The sequence below is a fragment of the Helianthus annuus genome, chromosome 13, assembly GCF_002127325.2.
Source record: "Helianthus annuus cultivar XRQ/B chromosome 13, HanXRQr2.0-SUNRISE, whole genome shotgun sequence".
Classification (NCBI taxonomy): Eukaryota; Viridiplantae; Streptophyta; class Magnoliopsida; order Asterales; family Asteraceae; genus Helianthus; species Helianthus annuus.
This window is the reverse complement of record NC_035445.2, coordinates 90,842,031-90,862,963: the sequence shown is the minus strand read 5'-3', so window position 1 is coordinate 90,862,963 and position 20,933 is coordinate 90,842,031. Positions and strand designations below refer to the sequence as shown.

Below are 20,933 nucleotides of genomic sequence, written 5' to 3'. Positions count from 1 at the left end.
ACGCGTAGGGTCCAGGGGAGGGCCTCGCGTTACGCGGCGGGGTCATGTTTAATTGTTTTTGAACCTCTTACCCTCGCGTGACGCGAGGGTCCTAGGCGTCGCGCGAGGTACTGTTTTTGGCAGAAGGTTTCGTGAAAAATTTAGTTCCATGCCTTAGAAAAATTTTCTAACTTTTCCCAAAACATCCAAAACCCTCAAAATTTTTTCTAAGAGTCCAAAACACTTACCTGGGACCTCTTTTCTCATGCTTTCTCCATTCCGTAGCGGTGATGAAACCTGCAAAATTCTCAACGACACAAAACAAACACCGAAAAACTACGAAAAATACGAAAAGATAAGAAATTTACAAACAGTACATACTCTACACGCGAAGCTTTTCGCACTCACTGATCGGTGAAGGTAGGTGGGTCCTCTAGAGGAATTTCTTCCTCTTCGGTGGTATCAATGGGACCTCCCAAGTAATGTTTCAGTCTATGACCGTTTACCTTCCACACACCTTTGTCAACTTCGTCGTATAATTCAACCGTGCCGTATGGAAACACTTCTTTCACCACATACGGCCCACTCCATCTCGATTTCAATTTCCCTGCTATCAATTTCAACCTCGAATTGAACAAAATCACTTTATCACCTACCTTAAACTCTTTCACGCCTCGCAACCTCCTATCATGCAACGCCTTAGTTTTTTCCTTGATACTCCAAGATCGTTCATAGGCGGCATCCCTCAATGCTTCCAACTCGTGAATTCGGAGGAACCTCCTTCTAGCGGCCTCGGTAAGGTCAAGATTAACGGTTTTCAAAGCCCATAAAGCTCTATGCTCTAACTCTACCGGAAGATGGCACGCTTTGCCATACACAATCATAAAGGGTGTTGTTCCTAACGGTGTCTTATAGGCGGTGCGGAAAGCCCACAAAGCGTCGTCAAGCTTTTCCGACCAATCCTTTCTACTTTTTCCTACCGTTTTCTCTAGGATTCTCTTCACCCCTCGGTTAGCATTCTCTACTTGGCCACTAGTTTGCGGGTGGTATGCGGTAGAAAGACGGTGAGTGACACCATAGCGTGCAAGTGCTTTTTCCATGGCGGAATTGCAAAAATGCGTGCCACGGTCACTTATGATAGCTTTAGGGACTCTGAAACGCGTGAATAACTTTTTGAGAAATCTCACCACCACTCGGGCATCATTGATGGGCAAAGCTTGAGCTTCGACCCACTTTGAAACGTAATCAATGGCCACGAGGATGTACCTATTCCCACTTGAAGATGGAAAAGGTCCCATGAAGTCAATGCCCCACACGTCAAAGATTTCCAAGACTTGGATGGGATTTTGGGGCATTTCATCCTTGGATGAGATGTTGCCGGTACATTGGCAACGATCACATGTCCTAACAAACTCTACGGCATCCTTAACTACCGTTGGCCAATAAAAACCATTATCAAATACCTTTTGTGCCGTCACATTCGCTCCGTGATGTCCTCCCATTAAACCCTCGTGCACATGTCTAAGGATGTCTAGCCCATCCTCCTTTGAAACGCATCTCCTATGCACTCTATCTCCACCTATCCTAAATAGGTACGGGTCGTCCCAAATGTACTTCCTAGCCTCCCTAAGAAGCTTTTTCTTTTGTTGAAAAGACATACCCCTCACAAGATCACCGGTCGCTAAATAATTCGCCAAGTCCGAGAACCATGGCAAACCCTCTGCCTCGGCACTAACAAAATCTATGGTTTCATGGGGAAAAGTGTCTCCTATGGAATCCTCACGCACCTCTTCTCTCTTTGGATCCTCTAAACGTGATAAATGATCGGCGGCCACGTTTTCCGTTCCCTTTTTATCCTTAATTTCTATATCGAACTCGGAGAGCAAAAGAATCCATCTAATGAGACGCGGCTTCGTGTCCTTATTTTGGAACAGAAAACGCAAAGCGGAGTGGTCGGTGAACACGGTGGTTTTGGAAAGCACGAGATATGAGCGAAACTTATCAAACGCAAACACTACGGCTAAGAGTTCCTTTTCCGTTGTGGTATAGTTCTCTTGAGCATCGTTTAGAGTTTTGCTCGCGTAGTAGATTGGATGAAAGTGTTTATCGACTCTTTGACCTAGGACCGCACCTACGGTATAATCGCTTGCGTCACACATGAGCTCGAAAGGTAAGCTCCAATTGGGCGAAACAAGTATCGGGGCACTCACGAGTTGTTCTTTCAAGAATTCAAACGCCTTGATGCACTCCTCGTCGAATACGAAAGGTACATCCTTCTCTAAAAGCCTAGTCATCGGGCGTGTGATTTTGGAAAAATCTTTTATAAAATGCCTATAAAAGCCCACATGACCTAGAAAGCTCCTAACGGACTTGACACTAGTAGGTGGAGGCAATCTACTTATGGTATCTATCTTGGCCCTATCCACCTCTATACCCTCTCTCGACACCTTGTGTCCTAAAACTATCCCCTCCGTCACCATAAAGTGACACTTCTCCCAATTCAACATAAGATTTGTCTCTATGCACCTCTTAAGCATCCTATCAAGATTTAAAAGACATTGTTCGAAATTGGTGCCATAAACCGAGAAGTCATCCATGAAAACCTCCATGGAAGTCTCAAGCATGTCTTGGAATATAGCGACCAGGCATCTTTGGAAAGTTGCCGGAGCGTTGCATAACCCGAAAGGCATGCGGCGATACGCATAAGTGCCGTAAGGGCATGTGAACGTCGTTTTATCTTGATCCTCCGGGGCGATGGGGATCTGAAAATAACCCGAAAATCCATCGAGAAAACAATAGAATTGTTGACCCGCTAGACGCTCCAACATTTGGTCAATGAATGGTAAGGGGAAGTGATCTTTCCGGGTGGCGTCGTTTAACTTTCGATAGTCTATGCACACACGCCAACCGGTAACGGTACGGGAAGGGATTAACTCGTTCTTTTCATTCATGATCACTGTCATCCCACCCTTCTTTGGGACGACTTGGGTCGGGCTAACCCATGGTGAATCGGAAATGGGGTAGATCACCCCGGCATCTAATAACTTAAGCACTTCTTTCTTAACAACCTCTTGCATGTTCGGATTGAGCCGCCGTTGAGGTTGCACCACCGGCTTATGGTCATCTTCCTTGAGTATTCGGTGGGTACAATAGGCGGGGCTTATGCCCTTGATATCCGAAAGACGCCATGCAATGGCCTCCCTATTCACTCTCAACACCTCTAGTAACCTACCCTTCTCTCCCTCCTCTAACTTAGACGAAATAATGACGGGAAACTCGGAACTCTCACCTAAGAAAGCGTACTCTAAGTGGGACGGGAGGACTTTGAGTTCTAATGGGGCGGGTTTCTCTATAGGTGTACTCTCACTCTCACTTTTGATCTCACTCAATGCTAGTACCTCGGGGACCCACTCGTTCTCTTCTACCTCTTCACTCTCACTAACAACCTCCTCTACTTTCTCAACTACCTCGTCTATCCTATTCTCAACTAGGTCGGCTCCACTAATATAGTCAAAGCAATGGTCGACACAAGATAAGAAAGACTCTATGAAATAGACCGAATGACAAGGGCTACTAAGGTCATCGGAACCACTAGGGTGTTCCATGGAGCGTGCTATCTCGAAAGTGACCCTCTCCTCACCGACTTGAAGTGTGATTTTCCCGTCAAAGACATCAATGATGGCCTTGGCGGTACACAAGAATGGCCGTCCTAGAATGATAGGAACCTTTTCGTCGGCTTCCATATCAAGAACAACAAAGTCTACGGGGAAGACGAACTTATCCACTTTGACTAAAAGGTTTTCGATAATGCCACGTGGATACTTAACGGATCTATCGGCTAAAGACAAAGACATGCGTGTAGGTGACAACTCTCCTAGGCCTAACCTCTCGTACATGGAATATGGCATTAAGTTTATACTCGCTCCTAGATCGGCTAGTGTAACACCCCGTGTTTTCCCAAAGTCAAAGTCAAGAGTTGACTGTTATTGGAATTAAAGATCAATAAAGATTAATTTCATTTTAGTCTCATTTTGATTTTCATATTATTTGGAGTAAGTGTTGTATAATCAAACTAATCAGCCGATAATCGAACTGTGAATCAACGACCGACTGTGAATGATAGGAAGTAACAATGCAATAAAGCTAGTCAATCAATAATCAAGCTAATCAAATCAATCATCGAACTCAAGTGTGGATAATTTTAATGCTTTTATACGTGTGTGTGTGTGCCTTACGTGTTACTTGTGCATGCTTACTTTATGTTAAAGTGTGTGGTGAATCAATCAAAATCAATCAAGAATCGAAGGATAATCAAACTCAATCGAAACCGACTTTGAAAATAGGTTGTAAGGATGCTTGTATGTTAGATATAGTAGTTGGGACTGAAAGTAATTTGAATAGAAACTCTATCCTACTCTACTCCTCGACTATCGAACTCGAAATATCAAAATTCGACGCGAAACACTCAAAACCAGGCAAGCCGATCGAACAGGGCAACCTGATCGAACAGGCTAGCCGATCGAACAGGCTGTTCGATCGGACAGCCGCTCGATCAGGGATGCTGTTCGATCAGCCAACCCTTTCCACTTTTGGAAGCCTATAAATAGGGCTGTCCTTGTCAAGCTTTCCACTTTTGGAAAGCTCTGACCGACCAGCCTCTTCTTCTCACTAAATCTCAGATTTCTCTCAAACCGGTAAGTATTTCGCTCTAATCCTTGTACGTTTTTGTTCATTAATCGATTCTACACCTTTCTATCTTTCAAAACTTGGATTTCATCCATGAAATCACCAAGATCTAGGTGTTCTTGGGTGATGTCATCAAGTGTTCTTCAAGAACACTAAGTTTTGACATCATTCCACCATGAATAGCTTAGATCTAACCGATTTCCACATAAATAACCTAAAATCTACCAAAGATCTTAACATTTCACGGTGGGAAAGGATTGGAAGATGGGTTTTCATCTATCTTTCAACTCTTTTACACTCAAACCGGTGAAAACGAAGCTTGAACCGATTTATAAACCATCCTAAACAAACACATGGTTCAAGATTCGGGTTCTATCGAGAGATTTACCGATTCCGGGTTAAACGTTAGACTTAGGTCCTGAAACGCCCACTGACCGGACTTGGGTGATTCCAGCCGAGTCAGTGAGTCGAGTAAAGGCTGAGGTTCTATGGTTCAACTCGTAATCAAACTATCTCTAAAACATCACCAAGTAACGGGAAATAACCAAGTGTTAGGTGAACGGCTAACCATGTCAGAAGCTGGCCGAACGGTTAGGCAACTCGATCGAGCAGCCCAACCGAACGACTATGCCAGCCGATCGACTAGGCTAACCGATCGAGCAGCCCAACAAACTCATGAAGTGTAATATTGACAGAGTTCTATTCGATCGATCGAGCCACTCGATTGTAATCATTACTACTCGAATCATGAGATACTACACTTCAAAACACTTAGACTTTTCGAAACATTGGAATGTCACCCGATCGAGCATGCCAACCGATCGAGTGACATATTTGAAAACAATGAAGTGCTAGCCGATCGGTTGGGCTAACCGATCGAACAGCCCGTTCGATCGGCCAACTTGAAAGGTAATGCTGCAAAAAGCTTCAAAAATACAAACCATCATACACAAACACATCCTTCTCATCAAAGGAAGAAACAATCCACTTGAAGGAACCAGCCGATCGAGCCAGCCGGCCGATCGAATGGATGTTCGAACGGATTTTCAAACCAATCGAACAGCCCACTCGATCGAACTGCCGTCCGATCGAATGGTCTACTCGATCCAAGTACATTGTTTACTTTTTCCGCGTTACTCATCGTTGTGTTATCGAACTATTCAGGCTAACCTATTGTAACAACCCTCACTAAAATTAATATTTAGTATGATAATTATGCAATAAGGAAACCCTAATTAAGTTTAGTATGATTAATTAACCAGTTAATCAATATTAATTAAGCTAACAAGATTAATTAAGCTAAGTAAGGTTTATTAAAAATAGATATATATGGGGTCGTATAAGAACGTTTAATATTAATAATTAAATATATTATTTTATTTCCCTTACTCCGTTTTTAATGAAACTTAGGTTAAAACGTAGATAAAAATATGCTCATTCTAAAGACATATTCGTCGTTTTATAAAACGTTATATTTTAAAAGTTATACAAGAAAAACGAGTTAAGCAGCTGAAATAAAATAACTAAGCTAGCTAGCTAGCACGTCAAGCTAGCTAGCAGGCACGTCACTATCCCACATCGACAGAATTAGGTTGAGGTGCTTGCCTGCCTGCTTGCTATAAATAGGAAGCTTAGGATTCATTTTTCTTTGCTCATTTCTCTTCTTCTCTCTATACGTTGGTGTTCTAACCAATAATCACCGATACGATATTCTGTTCGGTCGATTTAGGAACCAACTAACGGAATCCAAAGTATTATACTTTGTGAGTTCGTTAAACGGAATCCAAAGTACTATACTTTGTGAGTTCGTTAAACGGATGCCAAAGTACTGTCTGAATAAGACTACACTTTGTGAAGTTCGTTAAGGTTCGAATCTCGTAACTATCGTTGAGGTTTGATTTAGGTTTTACACAAATACGTATTCTATTCTATTATACTATAATCACACACACACAATCACGAAACGCTGCCGCAATCAGGGTAATAACTCGATCGCTATTACGATTCAACGTCCGATCGATTATAACTATCCAACGATAGTCCGGGTGCTGCTCAATTGAGCTTGTACTTTGATTATTCGTCGTGATTTCGGCTTGAATATTAGAGTGATGTTCGAATTCGGACTATGCTCTGTTATTCGTTGTGAATCCGACTGAATTATCGAGTATCGCACTAATTAATCGTTGTGAAGGTTTAATCTCGTGAATTGTCGTAACTGCTGTATTAGTTACTAACCTGCCTGTGTGTGCATTGTGTTAAACTTGGTATAATCAAGGCTAATCAGTAGGCTTATCTATTTGCTCGTTAATCTGCAATGTGAGTCATTCTTCTTTTTAAACTGTTTTCTCACCGTTTGTGAGTAAGTATTACAATAACTATTTTCAAGGTTATAATTACAGGGATTAAGTCTTTGTAATCACCAAATTACAGCTGGTATGTGGGGTAATTGTGCACTTTACTATTTTTATCACTCTATGTGAGTGAATATTACTCTATGTGAGTAATCATTACTCTGTGTGAGTACACCGTCACTAGATGGGCAACGGGACCCACTAGTGGTATGACCACAGTCACAGAAATGAATCGAGTGACAAATACCCATTCTTGATAATTGGTTGATAGAAACATTGTAATCGCTCTTAATACTGTGAATTATAACAAATCTGTTTTTATAAAACATGAATGAACTCACTCAGTATTTCCCGCTGACAAAACCTTTTTAAAACACGTTTCAGGTAATTACAGTAGATTGGAGTAAGAATTGGATCCGGCACTGAAGGACTTCAAGAAGTGGCTTATTTTATTAAATAAATCAAATTAAGAGATACTGTTTTTATTAAAAGCTACCTTTGTAAAACATGGGTTTATTCCATCTATTTAATAAATAAAAATCCGGTGTTTCTAAACTCTGATATTTTCCTAACTCACGGTCCTGATGAAATTTCCGCTGCAATGTTTTTCAAAAATAACCACCGGTACCACTGGACTGCTCGCGGCTCCCGATTCCGGCCAGGGTGGGTCGGGGGCCGTGACAGAAGGTGGTATCAGAGCCACTGCTTTAAGCCTATAAGTGTTGTGATAATAATACTTAAGCTTAAATAAAAAGAGTTAGGAGATTTCTATTAAATGGTAGCGCAGCTGATAGCAGTTAGACTTGAACATAAGAAAAGATGCCTTAGTGTAAGCTAAGCCACTGGTTTACACAATTAGGTGTTATAATAATACCTAAGTGAAACGGAGAATTAGAAACTTAATATTATCTGATAGCACTCCGGATGATATTTAGACTTGAACTTAAGAATTTTGCCTTAAAATAAACTTTAAGGTAAATTACTTATATAAGTATAATGTAATGGGTACTCGTATGACGGTTAGCAGGCAATAGCACTTAATTGCTATTAATTCTTGCTTATTGATATTATTTGGTCTAGAATAAAGATATGTTATGAGAATACAAATTTCCTTGATTCTGGATAAAAGCCCTAATAAAAGAGGCACTTTTTGAAAAGATACTATTTATGGGAAATAGAAAATTTTCTCCGGCAAAACTGGGTATAGAGTAGCAGACTCTCCAGCTTTTCCGGACATATTGAGATTACCGCTCCGGCGCGAACCGGATAAGACGGGGTAAATGATATGTCAAATCAGTGACAAGATTTCCCTAAATAGTATCATGACCAAATACCTGAGTGGTTCTTGGAAATATGAATCTGTTAAATACATTGACCTGATAAATGGTATATTTATTTCAGCATGTGAAATATGTGATTATATAGATAGGTATATCTATAAGGAAATTCCAAAAAAAAAAAAAAAAAAAAAACCATAAGGATTGACAAATTGAAATAAAGCACAAACATCCGTGTCTAGAATTCTTTATCAGGAATCTCTTTTCCAATATCAAACATTATTTTGTTTGATCATTTACCTCGTAACTCATACAATGAGAACCCTTTAAAGATGGGATATCATCGAAAGTATAAAAATTTACAATGCACAAGTAAGAAACATATAAAGTTGTGCTAATGCACAAGAAAACACATGAAACTTAAAATATACGTCCACAGACGTTGAAATATATCACACACGACTTTCCAAGGCAAGAACTTTGAAAAGTATAAATTGGGCATGATGACACCAATACTAATTCTGTCAGTAGAAAACTACTAATCAAAAAGAAGCACTTTGCCACGTGATCCTACAAACGATCTACATTTCGCTGAGGTACGTTGGAACAAGATTTCACAATCATCGGTGCATAGTCTAACCTGGGTCATAATTATTAGCACTACAAAAGAAGTCATATAGTTTTGCAAATTCCCTATTTCGTTTCATTTCATTCGACATTCCTTGGTACTGTCACGTAACAACGGTTATCACACAAAATTCCAGATAAAAGTTCTTATATTCCTTTCGTGGCAATTCTGACTTCTGCCTATAATAAGTTGACTTTCGTGTTCTTTTAATGGTCATTATACCATAAAGAATTCTTTCATAATAGTAACTATTGATCCATTTCGTTTCTTGGTAAATCCATACGATACACATGCACTATTTGTTGCGCATGTGGTTCATCTGAGTTATAAGACCCTAGGAAGGCTTCATTCCAAATTATTGTTTTATCCAACCTCAAATATCATTTCGCTATACTTGATCTTTGTATTGTAAACCGCGTTTTGCAAAATGATTACTCTTTGATATTTGATCGATAAATTTTTTTGAAAAACTCGATTTTCTTTTTGAAGGTTATACATGGTTTCTGTTGTGATCATGTCCGAACTTCCTTATTAAAACTCGTTTTATCCAAACCCAGTTAACTTGCTCTCAATACGTAATCAATCCGAAGTCCCATATGATGGATTGAAACCATCATATTCAAAATAGTCCCAACAAGCACTTCAATTCTCTTGAACCATAACATGCTTGTTTAGTCTTCGAATTCATCAAATCATTTCTTTGATCACGATCCCTTTATGATGACATTTTCACAAATTTGAAGATTGCGCTAATCTAGGATTTAATTATTTATTTATTTATATTGAATCCGCTTTATTGATTTATTTTATGAAAGCAATCTTAACACAATTGTGTGCTAAGATAATGATCCACCATTTCATATCCTAATCGAGCCTTTCGTGATATTTCTTACCTTATCATCATTGATCGAAAAACATTATATAAACTTAATTATATATAGAAACTTACGATATAATATTCCTGTATTTAAAATTTTTGTTAAAACCATTAAGGTAAAGAATTTATATTTTTACGTATAAAATTTTCTTTGAAGTATACTCTCATTTAAGTTTATATTTGGCAATTAATATTATTAGTAATATTATTAGTATTATTATTAGATACTAGAGTTATTATCAAGGGCATGTATTGAATAGCCTAGCCTTAGTTAGGCATGGACTGGCCACCTATGCTTAAACAAGGCAGCACTAACCAATACCCAACCATGATAATAACCAGTTAAGGAGAAGACATATTTTCATAAAACAAATACAAGAATTAGATGAATGAATAAAATTATTTAAATAACTATCTAAGTAGTCATGGACAAGACATTTTATAAACAATTGTTCATCTTGATTAATATTCCACAACTATTTATAGAAATATTATTTTATAATATATGTATTTTAATATATTAAAATATCAAATATTATTTACGCAAGCCAATATTTAAGTATGCTTAATATTAAAATAAACATCTATTATTATACCCTATTATAAAATCTTATAGTTAAACATACTTGATTTTTTTTTTAATGATAATCGTGAGTTCTACGGTATTGGGTAAACCTATTTACAAAACATATATCATTATTACCACGGGTTTTGATACTTTAAACCTATCTATGTTTATTATTCTACTTTATGATAACATAAAAGGAAAAAGGATTTTAATAAATTAAAATATCACCTATCTTCAAACATTTTGATTAAAATCATCTGAATACAATTATGTATTAAGACAAAAATACACTAACTTTATTGTCTTCTCATGTATTCTTACAAATCACCCATCTCAACACATTAATTTTCTCATATCATAATTTAACATCTGACAAAACATTTTCATGTTTTCATTTTATTTTGACCCGGTCAATCTTAAGTCTTCCTTAGGTACCAATCAAGGTAAGTTTTCTTCTGACAAAGAATTTTACTAATTTCAAAAAGTTCTTCACATTCATTTTAAGAATCTATAGATCATATATCTTTTGGCTTGAACCCAATCGCCTTGAAAAAAAAATATATATATACCATTTCATCTTATTCGTTTAAACATTTCATCTTTTGAAATATCCAGATTCGCCTCCTTGAAACTCTCAAATTCGAAAACAATAAATTTATTCGGTCATCATTGAATTCTTTCAATCATTACAAACACTTTACAGCGTCCGAATAGATTTGTAGCCTGTGCTAAAACCTATTCATACGCCATTCGTTTGATTTGTCATATTCTTGGTACAATTATGTACTCAGATTACGATACACTAAATTCTATTGTCCAGTACCATTTAAGTAAACGATATTGACTTTCGAATAATCATTGACAAATCATTTTCCATACTTCCATTCACAAATAGATATTTATCAATTCAGAATCTCCCCTAATTGATCAAAGTAAGTTCATTTCGGATATTGAATCCAATTGTTTCTATAAATTATTTCTATTTTTAAAATTCATACCCCTCAAAATATCTTTTGATTCCATTCCACGCTACATTATTCCTCCTACTTAAAAGAAGAAACATAACTCCAAGAAAATATCATAGTTCAAATCTCGAGGACGAGATTTTTATTAAGGTGGGGAGGATGTAACAACCCTCACTAAAATTAATATTTAGTATGATAATTATGCAATAAGGAAACCCTAATTAAGTTTAGTATGATTAATTAACCAGTTAATCAATATTAATTAAGCTAACAAGATTAATTAAGCTAAGTAAGGTTTATTAAAAATAGATATATATGGGGTCGTATAAGAACGTTTAATATTAATAATTAAATATATTATTTTATTTCCCTTACTCCGTTTTTAATGAAACTTAGGTTAAAACGTAGATAAAAATATGCTCATTCTAAAGACATATTCGTCGTTTTATAAAACGTTATATTTTAAAAGTTATACAAGAAAAACGAGTTAAGCAGCTGAAATAAAATAACTAAGCTAGCTAGCTAGCACGTCAAGCTAGCTAGCAGGCACGTCACTATCCCACATCGACCGAATTAGGTTGAGGTGCTTGCCTGCCTGCTTGCTATAAATAGGAAGCTTAGGATTCATTTTTCTTTGCTCATTTCTCTTCTTCTCTCTATACGTTGGTGTTCTAACCAATAATCACCGATACGATATTCTGTTCGGTCGATTCAGGAACCAACTAACGGAATCCAAAGTATTATACTTTGTGAGTTCGTTAAACGGAATCCAAAGTACTATACTTTGTGAGTTCGTTAAACGGATGCCAAAGTACTGTCTGAATAAGACTACACTTTGTGAAGTTCGTTAAGGTTCGAATCTCGTAACTATCGTTGAGGTTTGATTTAGGTTTTACACAAATACGTATTCTATTCTATTATACTATAATCACACACACACAATCACGAAACGCTGCCGCAATCAGGGTAATAACTCGATCGCTATTACGATTCAACGTCCGATCGATTATAACTATCCAACGATAGTCCGGGTGCTGCTCAATTGAGCTTGTACTTTGATTATTCGTCGTGATTTCGGCTTGAATATTAGAGTGCTGTTCGAATTCGGACTATGCTCTGTTATTCGTTGTGAATCCGACTGAATTATCGAGTATCGCACTGATTAATCGTTGTGAAGGTTTAATCTCGTGAATTGTCGTAACTGCTGTATTAGTTACTAACCTGCCTGTGTGTGCATTGTGTTAAACTTGGTATAATCAAGGCTAATCAGTAGGCTTATCTATTTGCTCGTTAATCTGCAATGTGAGTCATTCTTCTTTTTAAACTGTTTTCTCACCGTTTGTGAGTAAGTATTACAATAACTATTTTCAAGGTTATAATTACAGGGATTAAGTCTTTGTAATCACCAAATTACAGCTGGTATGTGGGGTAATTGTGCACTTTACTATTTTTATCACTCTATGTGAGTGAATATTACTCTATGTGAGTAATCATTACTCTGTGTGAGTACACCGTCACTAGATGGGCAACGGGACCCACTAGTGGTATGACCACAGTCACAGAAATGAATCGAGTGACAAATACCCATTCTTGATAATTGGTTGATAGAAACATTGTAATCGCTCTTAATACTGTGAATTATAACAAATCTGTTTTTATAAAACATGAATGAACTCACTCAGTATTTCCCGCTGACAAAACCTTTTTAAAACACGTTTCAGGTAATTACAGTAGATTGGAGTAAGAATTGGATCCGGCACTGAAGGACTTCAAGAAGTGGCTTATTTTATTAAATAAATCAAATTAAGAGATACTGTTTTTATTAAAAGCTACCTTTGTAAAACATGGGTTTATTCCATCTATTTAATAAATAAAAATCCGGTGTTTCTAAACTCTGATATTTTCCTAACTCACGGTCCTGATGAAATTTCCGCTGCAATGTTTTTCAAAAATAACCACCGGTACCACTGGACTGCTCGCGGCTCCCGATTCCGGCCAGGGTGGGTCGGGGGCCGTGACACCTATTCTCAGTGCTCCTTTCAATCCACAACCAACCACTGTGAGTATACTCGATCCCTTTTTGCTTTCAGCACTTTTGGGTGTTACATACGTAATCTATCAAATTCACAAACAACACAAACTATTTGAACGCTAACCTACTTGTATGTATTACTTGTCTAAATGATTGCTGTTTATTATGTTTACACGTGGAGTGCTATCTGCCTGCTTTAGCAACGTAGTACTATAGTTTGGACTCAGCACCCGTTCACACGGGGGTTGCTAAGGACAATTACTTGCATGGATTACAGTGGTAATCATGTATTGCGAACTGTCTCGGACAGTCAACTCGAAGTCGTTGGTATCGATGGTCCCATGTTGATAATTTACATGCATCATTTGCCCTTGTGTACGTGCTTGGTTATGCGTAAACTTTCGAACTTTATATGCTATATCAAACTTGTGTACTCACCTTTACATTATATGTATTGACTTTTATTTTAACGTATGTGACAGGTATTTAAGCTACTAGCGTGCTAGGGAAGCGAGGCAATAATAAGCTTCTAGGAGCCTGTGACCTTAGGACAGTGTCCACATACCTGCTCCAGGGCCATAATTATCTGTAGATCTTGTACTGGCACCTGTAGTCAGTAAGATCTACCGTCAGCCGTCTAGAAGTCTTAAAACAATATTTAATTCGGTCTGTAATAATTAAGAATCTGAGTTGTCGGAACAGTTCCCATATTGTTTAGTTGATTTCTATGATAACTTGTTATTATTTGGAACACGGTATGGGACGTGTTATATAACTGAATTGTATGATAGTTGTTGTGGAAACTTCTGAACAATCTGTTTCGCTCAGTGCCGCGCCCCGATGATTCCGCCATCGGTTGGGGTGTGACAGATTGGTATCAGAGCCATAACTATAGGGAATTAGGTTAGACACGATCTAGTCCGGATCGCTGTCTTAGAGACCTAGACTATAGTTAGGAACCAAGAGACCAAGTTTATGTGCTTATTTTATGTTGTTTCCTTCTATTCTATCATTACATCCGAACTCCGAGCCAAATTTTGTAGTTTGGACGGGATTAGGAGTGAAACCCGCGAATTCCTGCCTGAATTACAAATTTTGCCAATTACTTTGTGCAAATTTCTATCAACAAACGGGGGAGAATTATACCAAATCAGGGCTGAAACCCGTAATTTGATGAAAATTTTCCTCTAAAATCTTCTTAAAACAAGGAAGAAATTGCTGAGCTAGGGGTGAAACCCTAACCTTGGCAGTTATTCCAACTTTATTTTATTTTATCTCGCCAAGACAATTGACGGACTCCAACGACCTAAACTCACGAGTATGGCCTAGAATGCGCATACATAATGCCCAAGAATCGAGGCAGAAACATGTCCCCTAGAGTCGAAAGTGACGACAAGTCAAACTGTGAATAGTTAAATTGCCATGGTTAGTCAAAGTCTAGTAGCCGCAGACAATCCATTTTCCGATTTTGAGTGTCGCTTTGTTGATTTTATATGATTTACCTGTTTACGTGTTTTAAGATTCGTTGATTGCTCCATTTGTTATCGATCTGCGTGACTTTTGTTGCTATCCTACCTCGATTCAAACCCCTGTTGATGTGATCTAAACGAAACCAGTGTGCTATGCTACGCTATACGACTAAGTTAGACGATACCATGTGATGCTATCCGATATGCAAAACGAACGACACTCGACTTGTGGTTATAGGTTTCTGTTTTCTGACAGCCTCTGTGATAAAATTGCGTACGTGTTTAGGAAATTAAGTGCTCTATTTGCTTAATTGCTTATGTGCTCTAATTGTTTCTGTGCTTATGTGCCTCTATGATTATGTGCTTATGTGTTTATATGTGATACGTGACGTGAGATGCGACGTGATTCTAAGCTTTAGTAAACTAAGACGTGCGAGATTCGAATTCGTTGTGTTGAGCCCTATGGCGATGTCTATTGCAGACCATGTCGTCATCATCAAGAACTCGCCAAAACCTTTCCCGTCAGGAAAAGAGAGACCGACGTCTCGCCAAGCTCATTTCAAGGTCTGTAGCGAAAGCTGTCAGTGAGGTGTACGAAAACACCAGCAAGTCGTCGGAAGAATCCCGAACCCTCACTGAATCCAGCAAAGCTCCGTTCAGTTTCAAGCAATTTAAGGCGTGTGGACCGAAGGAGTTCACCGGTGAAGAGGGCCCTACAGGCTTATTTCACTGGTTTGACTCTGTGGAAGTTACCCTTCGTCAAAGCGGATGCCCGGATCATCTTCGAACTCTCAATGCTACCGGTGTCTTCCAGTCGCGGGCATTGGACTGGTGGACAGCCGAAAGGAATAAGCGCGGGAACGACGCTGCCTACGAGCTGACGTGGGAGGAACTGAAGGCTATCATGCTGGACGAGTTCTGTCCTCCCCACGAACGCCAAAAGTTGGAGGATGAGTTCTGGACCATCAAGCAGAAGGAGGGCGACAACGCTGGTCTCACCGCCCGTTTCAAACAACTGAGCATTATCTGTCCAGACCAGGTCAAGACTCCCGAGATGACCATCAAGAAATACATCCGTGCTCTTCCGGATTGTGTTGCAGATTTTGTGTTCGCCGCCAAACCCGCATCAATCGAGGAAACCTACCTACTCGCTGCCGAGATTAACGACAAGCGAGTTAAGGCTGGTGTCTGGGATAAGCCATCCAAGTCGTTGCACCAAGTTACTGCCGCATCAACCGACAACCCTACTGCTCAAGCCTCCAAGTCCTCAAGAAGAAGAAAGAAGAACAAGAGTTGCGCCGCCGCAACCAATGCTGCTCCTCTTCAGTCAGTACCGCCACAACAGCAACAACCACAGCGCACTGCGCCAGTGATCAATGCGCCGCCGGCTAAGCGTGCGTACACCGGCCCCCACCCACTCTGTGCTACATGTTCTTATCATCACCCGGTGGGTGTGGCCTGCCGCTACTGTGCCCACTGCAACGTTTACGGGCATTTCACTGCGAATTGCCGCTATGGTCCTCGTCAAACGCAAGCTCAAGCCGCTGTTAATCAAGCCCTGCTACCTGCTCCTCAAGCTCCTCAAGCTGCACAGGCCCCGGCAAACAATGTTCGGACCTGCTTTGCATGTGGCGACCCTAACCACTTGGCAAACCGGTGCCCGAACAGAGTGGTGAAACAAGAAGCTCAACAACCCCAGCAACAACAACAGCAGCCTCAACAACAAGCCGCTCACGCCAGAACTTTCAACATCAACGCACGCCAGGCTCAAGCTGACAACAACGTGGTCAATGGTACGTTCCTCGTGAATGGTATATATGCATCATGTTTGTTTGATACTGGAGCCGATAACTGCTTTGTGTCATTTGAATTTGAGAAGCTTCTTAGACGTAAGCGCTCTTATCTTTCGTCACCCTTCGAAGTAGAAGTCGCTACCGGAAGAACCATTGCTGTCAATTCTGTGCTCCGTGATTGTACTCTCGAGCTCAACAATCATATATTCCCGATTAATCTCATCCCAATGCAGCTCGGAAGTTTCGATGTCATAGTAGGCATGGACTTTCTTCGTGAAAACCGTGCTGAAGTTGTGTGTTCCGATAAGATGATTCGTTTTGTGCTAGCTAGTGGTGATATTCTATGTGTTTATGGTGAAACTACTGCAAAAGATCTCAAGCTCATGTCCTGTCTTCAAGCTCGCAAATATCTCCGCAAGGAATATCGAGCCTTCTTGGCCAACATTGTTGTAGCAGAGACGGACAAGAAAAGGAAAGTTGAAGTCAAGGATGTTCCCGTTGTCCGAGAATTTCCTCAGGTGTTCCCTGATGATCTTCCTGGATTACCTCCAAGTCGTGATATCGACTTTCGAATCGACCTTATTCCAGGAGCCAACCCAGTGGCCAAAGCTCCGTATCGACTCGCTCCATCTGAGATGCGAGAACTCTCAAACCAACTCCAAGAGTTACTTGAAAAAGGCTTCATTCGCCCGAGCACTTCTCCATGGGGCGCACCAGTCCTTTTCGTCAAAAAGAAGGACGGGTCGTTCCGAATGTGCATCGATTACCGGGAATTGAACAAGCTGACCATCAAGAACCGATACCCCTTACCAAGAATCGATGATCTGTTCGACCAATTACAAGGTGCTCAGTGTTTCTCCAAGATTGATCTACGTTCAGGCTACCATCAGTTGCGGATTCAAGAGGAAGACATACCCAAAACCGCTTTTCGAACCCGATACGGCCACTACGAATTTGTTGTCATGCCTTTTGGTTTGACCAACGCACCCGCGGTCTTTATGGATCTGATGAATCGCGTGTGTAAACCGTTCTTAGATCGTTTCGTCATTGTATTTATCGACGATGTCCTGATCTATTCCAAATCGAGGGCCGAACATGCGCAGCATTTGCGATTGGTTCTCGAGTTGCTTCAGGGAAACCAACTCTACGCCAAGTTCTCCAAGTGTGAGTTCTGGTTGGAGGAGGTTCAATTTCTGGGTCACATTGTGAATAGTCGGGGTATACACGTTGATCCCGCAAAGATTGAGGCAGTCAAGGGATGGGTTACGCCAAAGAATCCGTCAGAAGTTCGCTCTTTTCTCGGATTAGCTGGTTACTACCGGCGATTCATCGAAGGATTCTCAAAGATTGCTGTACCGCTTACCTCCCTTACTCATAAAGACAAGCCTTTTGTGTGGGGAACCGCGCAGGAGACTGCTTTCCAAACCCTCAAACACATGCTGTGCCATGCACCAGTTCTTACACTGCCGGACGGAAGCGATGACTTCGTTGTCTATTGTGATGCTTCAAACCTTGGACTTGGCTGTGTTCTCATGCAACGAGACAAGGTTATAGCTTACGCATCTCGACAGCTCAAAATCCACGAGAAGAACTATACAACCCATGACCTTGAGCTAGGTGCAGTTGTCTTTGCCTTAAAGATTTGGCGACACTACCTGTATGGTACCAGGTGTACGATCTTCACCGATCACAAGAGCCTACAACACATCTTTAACCAGAGAGAACTCAATATGCGTCAACGCCGATGGGTAGAACTTCTCAACGATTACGACTGTGAGATCCGTTATCACCCAGGCAAGGCGAATGTAGTTGCAGACGCCCTCAGCAGAAAGAATTACGTGATAGGTGTTCGAAACATCCAGGCTCGGTATAACCTCGAAGCTCTCATCCGCGAAGCACAACACGCTTGCTTTAACGAGCATACGTTGAAGAAAGAACGAATCTATCACGATGGAACTCAGCTCGTGAGCAAAGCCAACGGGATATTCTATTATCTGGACCGAATCTGGGTTCCGAGGAGGACAGATTTGCGAAAGATCATTATGAACGAAGCCCACAAATCCCGATATTCCATTCATCCCGGTGCGGACAAAATGTACCAGGACCTTCGCTACAAGTACTGGTGGCCTGGGATGAAAAGGGATATTGCTTTATATGTTGGTAGCTGTTTAACTTGTGCAAGAGTCAAGGCTGAACACCAAAGACCTTCAGGCTTACTCGAACAACCGCCGATACCCGTATGGAAGTGGGAAAGCATAGCTATGGATTTCATAACTAAGCTTCCGACCACGCCATCAGGTCACGACAGTATTTGGGTTATAGTCGACCGTCTAACCAAATCAGCCCACTTTCTGCCAATACAAGAAGACTATAAGGTGGCCAAGCTAGCCCAAATCTACACCGACGAGATCATTAAGAATCATGGTACGCCTCGAGACATCATTTCTGATCGCGACGCTCGGTTTACATCGAGATTGTGGGAAACTTTTCAAGCAGCTCTTGGTACGACGCTGAATTTGAGTACCGCATTCCACCCGCAAACCGACGGGCAGACTGAAAGAACGATTCGTACTATTGAAGACATGCTCCGTGCGTGTGTTATCGATTTTGGTGGTAGTTGGAGCAAACACCTACCGTTGGTCGAATTTTCGTACAATAATAGCTATCACTCCAGCATCGAAATGGCACCTTTCGAAGCCTTGTATGGTAGGAGATGTCGCTCGCCTATTGTATGGCACGAGGTCGGTCATTCACAATTGACTGGGCCCGAGATTCTGCAAGAAACGACTGACAAGATCCACCAGATAAGGGAAAACTTGGTAAAGGCCCGGGACAGACAAAAGATGTACGCCGATAAACGACGCAAGCCCCGCGAATTTGCAGTTGGCGACTACGTACTCCTAAAGGTATCACCTTGGAAGGGAGTAGTCCGATTCGGCAAAAGAGGGAAACTTGCGCCTCGATTTGTTGGACCTTTTAAGATTCTGGAAAGGATCGGTAAAGTTGCCTACAAACTCGAATTACCGGAGGAACTCAGCAATGTCCACCCGACTTTCCATATTTCAAACCTTCGAAAATGCGTAGCCGACCACGACGCAATAATACCACTCGACGATCTTCAGGTCAATGAGACGCTACACTTCGTGGAAAAGCCTGTCGAAATCATGGACCGACAGACCAAGCAACTCAGACGCTCTCGCATTCCTATTGTAAAAGTACGATGGGAAGGCAAACGAGGCGCGGAGTTCACTTGGGAACTCGAAAGTGACATGAAGGCCAAGTACCCGCAGTTGTTCAGATAGATCTGAAGCATCAAATTGGTAAATGCACACGGCGATGTACGGTTCTCGGCCTAATTTCGGGACGAAATTCCCTAAAGGAGGGGAGACTGTAACACCCCGTGTTTTCCCAAAGTCAAAGTCAAGAGTTGACTGTTATTGGAATTAAAGATCAATAAAGATTAATTTCATTTTAGTCTCATTTTGATTTTCATATTATTTGGAGTAAGTGTTGTATAATCAAACTAATCAGCCGATAATCGAACTGTGAATCAACGACCGACTGTGAATGATAGGAAGTAACAATGCAATAAAGCTAGTCAATCAATAATCAAGCTAATCAAATCAATCATCGAACTCAAGTGTGGATAATTTTAATGCTTTTATACGTGTGTGTGTGCCTTACGTGTTACTTGTGCATGCTTACTTTATGTTAAAGTGTGTGGTGAATCAATCAAAATCAATCAAGAATCGAAGGATAATCAAACTCAATCGAAACCGACTTTGAAAATAGGTTGTAAGGATGCTTGTATGTTAGATATAGTAGTTGGGACTGAAAGTAATTTGAATAGAAACTCTATCCTACTCTACTCCTCGACTATCGAACTCGAAATATCAAAATTCGACGCGAAACACTCAAAACCAGGCAAGCCGATCGAACAGGGCAACCTGATCGAACAGGCTAGCCGATCGAACAGGCTGTTCGATCGGACAGCCGCTCGATCAGGGATGCTGTTCGATCAGCCAACCCTTTCCACTTTTGGAAGCCTATAAATAGGGCTGTCCTTGTCAAGCTTTCCACTTTTGGAAAGCTCTGACCGACCAGCCTCTTCTTCTCACTAAATCTCAGATTTCTCTCAAACCGGTAAGTATTTCGCTCTAATCCTTGTACGTTTTTGTTCATTAATCGATTCTACACCTTTCTATCTTTCAAAACTTGGATTTCATCCATGAAATCACCAAGATCTAGGTGTTCTTGGGTGATGTCATCAAGTGTTCTTCAAGAACACTAAGTTTTGACATCATTCCA

The 20,933-nt window shown here is 40.5% G+C and overlaps 1 protein-coding gene across 1 annotated transcript; it reads right to left on the bottom strand.

Moving 5' to 3' along the window:
- Positions 1-242: 242 nt before the first annotated feature.
- LOC118485807 lies at positions 243-3,875 on the bottom strand. The gene is made up of 5 exons (XM_035982275.1): positions 3,554-3,875; positions 3,269-3,466; positions 1,393-1,843; positions 388-1,131; positions 243-276 (listed from the first exon to the last, which is right to left on the bottom strand). The coding sequence occupies exons 1-5, from the start codon at positions 3,873-3,875 to the stop codon at positions 243-245; spliced, it is 1,749 nt and encodes a 582-aa protein (XP_035838168.1).
- Positions 3,876-20,933: the final 17,058 nt, after the last annotated feature.

What these genes read in the sequence shown, in the direction of transcription:
- LOC118485807 (XM_035982275.1), bottom strand. Translation starts at nt 3,875, where the DNA reads ATGTACGAGAGGTTAGGCCTAGGAGAGTTGTCACCTACACGCATGTCT. An exon ending in CTTAGAGTACGCTTTCTTAG is followed by an intron (nt 1,844 to 3,268) that starts GTGAGAGTTCCG and finishes AGTTCGATATAG; the next exon opens with AAATTAAGGATAAAAAGGGA. An exon ending in GTAGTTAAGGATGCCGTAGA is followed by an intron (nt 1,132 to 1,392) that starts GTTTGTTAGGAC and finishes CACGCGTTTCAG; the next exon opens with AGTCCCTAAAGCTATCATAA.